Raw genomic sequence first — 4,686 nt, forward strand, 5'->3', positions numbered from 1 at the left:
AGCAACTGAACGACCTTGACCAGGCAGACGATATTGTTTCGCTAGCCCAAACACAACAAGACATGCAGAGCAAACTCGACGTCACCGAAAGCTCCAAGGCAGCAGGTCTCAAAATCAATGTCAGAAAAACTAAGTCGATGGAAATCAATACAGAAAATCGTTCCGATTTCGTGGTAGCTGGACAACAGGTTGAGACAGTGGAGTGCTTCCAGTAACTTGGTAGCCAGATTACGCCTGATGGTGGTACCAAGAAGGACATCGAAACCCGGATTAGAAAAGCCCGATTTGCGTTTGCGAGTCTCCGAAACATCTGGCGCTCACGCCAGATCTCTCTACGAACTAAGATCCGAATCTTCAACTCAAACATCAAATCCGTATTGCTGTACGGGTGTGAAACTTGGTGCATATATGCGGTGTCGACGCGAAAACTGCAAGTTTTTGTGAATCGCTGCCTGCGGAACATCATCCGCGCTTGCTGGCCTGGCAACTGGATCTCGAATGAGGAACTACATCGCCGGTGTCATCAAAAGGCGCTAGAAATCGAGATTCGGGAACGTAAGTGGAGATGGATTGGACACACGCTTTGAAGAGATGAAAACGAGAGTTGCAGAGAGGCGCTTGACTGGAATCCAGAAGGGCATCGAAGAAGAGGCAGGCCCAAAAGTTCGTGGCGGCGAAGTCTAGCCGCTGAAGTCCGCACAGTTGACGAGAACCTTGGCTGGATCCGGATCGCCAGCAGTGGAGATCTTTTATCTCAGCCCTATGCGTCGGTCAATCGGCGCCGGACCCTTAGATAGGTAGAAGAAGGCTAAATAATAAAAAAAAAACATACGTTTTGATTACGATAATTCTTTAAAATATCTTCAAAACTACTTTAAGTTCTTCAAATCAAGGAAAGGAAATTGAAACTAAGGAATCGAATTTCAAACGTAGAATTATTACTTAACTATAACATATGGCTTCCCAGAGTAAGTATTTTTGAATTTTTCCCGCATTTTTATTGGCAGCATAAATTTTCAAAATCTAGAAAATTCTGTGCATGCCATTCAGAACATTTTTGATCCAAAATCCGGACAAATCCAAGCAGAAACCAGTGATTTTTAGAAAAATAAACTTAAAAAAAAAGACAAAGAACCCATAAATTTTCACCAACTCATTCGAAACACGTCAACAGCATTCAATTTTTTTCAGATAAATCTTAAAAAATTGTGAACAATTTGAGTTTTCTGTTAGAGCCAGATAATTCTTTTCTTTATTCGCCCATTTTTCATTGAATACCTACGTTATAATAAATAATCACTAAATCTAATTCTCGAATAAAAAATAAATTCTCAGGGATTCTCAGCTAACACACTGTAGGGGAGAATGAGGATACTTGATCCCTGAGGATACTTGATTCCTTAGCTATATCTCATAATTGGAATGTCTTACAAAGATCAAATGTTCTAGAAAAATGTGCCAAATGGAGCAAAACAACATTGCCTAAAGCTCAAAAAAATTTAACAAATAGATTGTTTGAGTTATTGAACTTTGTTTACAAAATTTCAGAAAATGTTACATGAAGATCTTTTTTCAGCACTTCAATATGTTCCTTACATGGAAAACTTACAACAAAAATATTTATTCCAATATATCCATCGTTCGAGTATCATATGAACTTCGTAATACCATATTTTCAAAGAAATGGAAAACTTTCAAATTTATTTAGAATAAGTTTTTTTAAATGTTGATTATGGGTATATTTGCTCCCTAGAGTTCAAAACGGTATATTATTCTAATGAATGGATCGTGATCATTGCTTATTACAAGATTTCTAATATTTATTCAATAACTTATATTTATTCAACAACTATCTGAAGAAAAAAATTAAAATAATTTATTTTCTCCTAATTATAGAAAATAGCGCCTTTAAGTATACAATGTTATAAGGGTTGAGACAAAGTTATAGAATTTTTTTTTCTTCTGACAGTTTTAAATTGAAGAATGAAAAAAAATATGACCAAAATAGTCAGTTGACATTCTATCTTGGGGTTTTGTTTGATTTTTTTCCAAGGATTAGGGCTTCCTGAATAAGGGATCAAATCTCCTTCAATAGAGGATCAATCAGATCATCAGGAACTTAAAAAATATCGCATTTTTTAACTCCCACGAAAATGCTTCAAGTTCACCTACGGTTTCAAGTATCGTTCTAATATTTGGAGCATAGAAATTTGAAGTTACATGCTGTCAGAAAGTGTAAAAGGGTTTTCTAAAAGATATGGCGAAAATAAGAAAAGGGGATCTAGTATCACCACTCTCCCCTTATGATTTAAATATGAAATAAAATTTTCATCACATTGAAAATATTACGCCGGCTAAAAAATTTTTTCTCAAATTTGTCGGATTTTTAACAAAAGTATAGCAAGTAATTATCAGTTCATTGAAAAAAAAATTCAAGTAAAGGATAGGTAAAATTAAATAAATTACTTACCATTTTTATGAGGTACAAAAATCGAGCACAATTATCCAGTAACATACAATGTATTGACTATTAACTTTCAAATTATTCGTGAGGAATGTGCAACTTTCGGAGAGGTTCGTAGTTATTTATTTTAACTAAAAGTTTACGATTAACATTCGATGACTTAAATCAGTGAGTTTCCGAGAAAATATCGAGTATTATCGAGAAAGAAAAACATGAAGAAAGAGAAAAAAAAATGAAAATCCTTTTAAATTTTAGTTTTTTTGTGCTAACTGAGAATCAAAGTAATCGAAAGATTCCCTCCAATTCAATCACGGTAAAGCAATAGTCCAGACACCGATATTTCAATAGCAACTTACTATCTTCTTCAGTTAGCGTTTTCGAAGAAGATAATTAGTTGGTTAGTTGCTATCGAAATACCGGTATCTGAAAAAAAAATTGAAAATAGTAAATCTCCTTTTATCTATCGGCTTTGCTTGGTTTTTGATAAAGAAAGAAGGCCCCTGAATGTAGCATCTAGTCTCCTTCAACTTCGAAAAAAATATATTTTTTTTCGCTCTATGAAAATGCTTCTAAATAATATACGGGATGAAGTATCGTTCAATTTGTTGGAGCATTGAAACTTGAAATTACATCATTCTAGAAACTGCGCAGGACGCGAGTTGCTTAATTTTTCTAAAAATTTATGAGGGAAATCAGAAAATGAAATCAAGTCACCCCAGGCCCCTTTTTTTGTGATCGAAAATAAGAACTTTTTCTTTCATTAAATGAAGATATACTGGTTCCTGAAAAGTACCAGTTTAGAATATTTCGATGGTAATATCATCACTGTATGACTTTTTTGGACGTAATTTATGTATACATGTGATACTTGGTCATTAAAGTTTTATGTCAGATGTTTAATGTATGTACTATATGATTTATTTGTTTTTCTTATTAACCTAACCAATAACACAAATAATAACAATACTATCACAGACTTAAGACTATCAACATTCACTAGTAATCATCTTTAATCATCTGCTCCGTAGATGGTGCAATCGTACCGATTACCAGGCAAACAAATATTGTACTTTTCCGAAAACACATGATAGCTTGGGCACTCGTTTTCCGACACTCGTCCCCGGAAACAGATCAAGTATTTGTAGCAGGAATACGGATGCGGAATAACTCCAACGGATGTTTCCTCACAGACCTCATCGGTAATTGGAGGCGAAGCCGTGGTTGTTGAAGCACCAGGTCCCAGGATAGTATCACAGGTGTTTGGATTTCCGGGCAGGCAAATCATTCTTTTGGCGTCGAAAACCATCCATGGAGGGCAGCTGTGATCCGAAGGAGTGAAAAGGAAGCAATTGACGTATCGGGTACAAAACTGTGGATGCGCAAGCCGTCCGATGGCCTTGTTCTGGTTGATGCAGAAGTCCATCGGGATCGGTTGGATCTCTCCCGGAGCTGGAGTTGAGGTCACTGGAGGAGCCCAAACGTCGCAACTGTTGGGCGCACCGGGAACACAGAAGAAGAGTGTCCGGGAAAAGACCCAACCTTCACGACATTTTTCCACCGATGGACGTCCTAAAACGCAGCGGGTAAATTTGGTACAATCATCTGGATTCGCTACATTTCCTAGCCAAATTCCACCGCAAGGATTTTCAGAAGGTTCCGGTTCCGGCTCTGGTTCGCCTTCTACACAAGTGTTCCGATTACCTGGCACACAACCAACTTCTTCGTAGGAGAAAATTTCCCCATCAGGGCAGGTTTGTTCTTCAGCTTCCTCTTTGAAGCAAACGAAATACTTCCAACAAAATTCTGGATGCAGCACAATTCCCATCAGCACTCCTTCGCAAGGATTCTCGGTCGCCACCGTTTCAAATACTCCAAAGGCTCCGAGAGCCAACAGAAGAATGAACTTCATTGCTAATTATTTTTCTAACAAAACACCCCCAAAAACTGTTCGCAACTGGGCAACTTATTTGTTCGTTCTGTTCACCTGATTTGATTTGACTTCCACCGACCCGATCGGCCGCTATTTATACGCTAATGAGGTCGTATCGAAAGTCCACCTGGATTACCCTAGAGATCAAGGTCCATAAATCACACCCTCCCGATAGGCGGCCGATAAGCTGAATCACGGTAATGAATCTATGAATTAACCTGCATTCGATTGGAATCTTCAGGCGGGTTGACGTGAATTTTTGTCTTCGATGACCACTGCGACTGATGATGGT

At 37.6% G+C, this 4,686-nt stretch overlaps 1 protein-coding gene across 1 annotated transcript; it reads right to left on the bottom strand.

The window, feature by feature from the left end:
* Positions 1–3,473: 3,473 nt before the first annotated feature.
* LOC129743297 (protein obstructor-E-like) lies at positions 3,474–4,373 on the bottom strand. Its single transcript, XM_055735282.1, has one exon. It carries the CDS (start codon positions 4,371–4,373, stop codon positions 3,474–3,476), a length of 900 nt encoding a protein of 299 aa, XP_055591257.1.
* Between the last annotated feature and the right edge of the window lie 313 nt (positions 4,374–4,686).

This window comes from Uranotaenia lowii, chromosome 2 (genome assembly GCF_029784155.1).
Source record: "Uranotaenia lowii strain MFRU-FL chromosome 2, ASM2978415v1, whole genome shotgun sequence".
NCBI classification, from domain to species: domain Eukaryota; kingdom Metazoa; phylum Arthropoda; class Insecta; order Diptera; family Culicidae; genus Uranotaenia; species Uranotaenia lowii.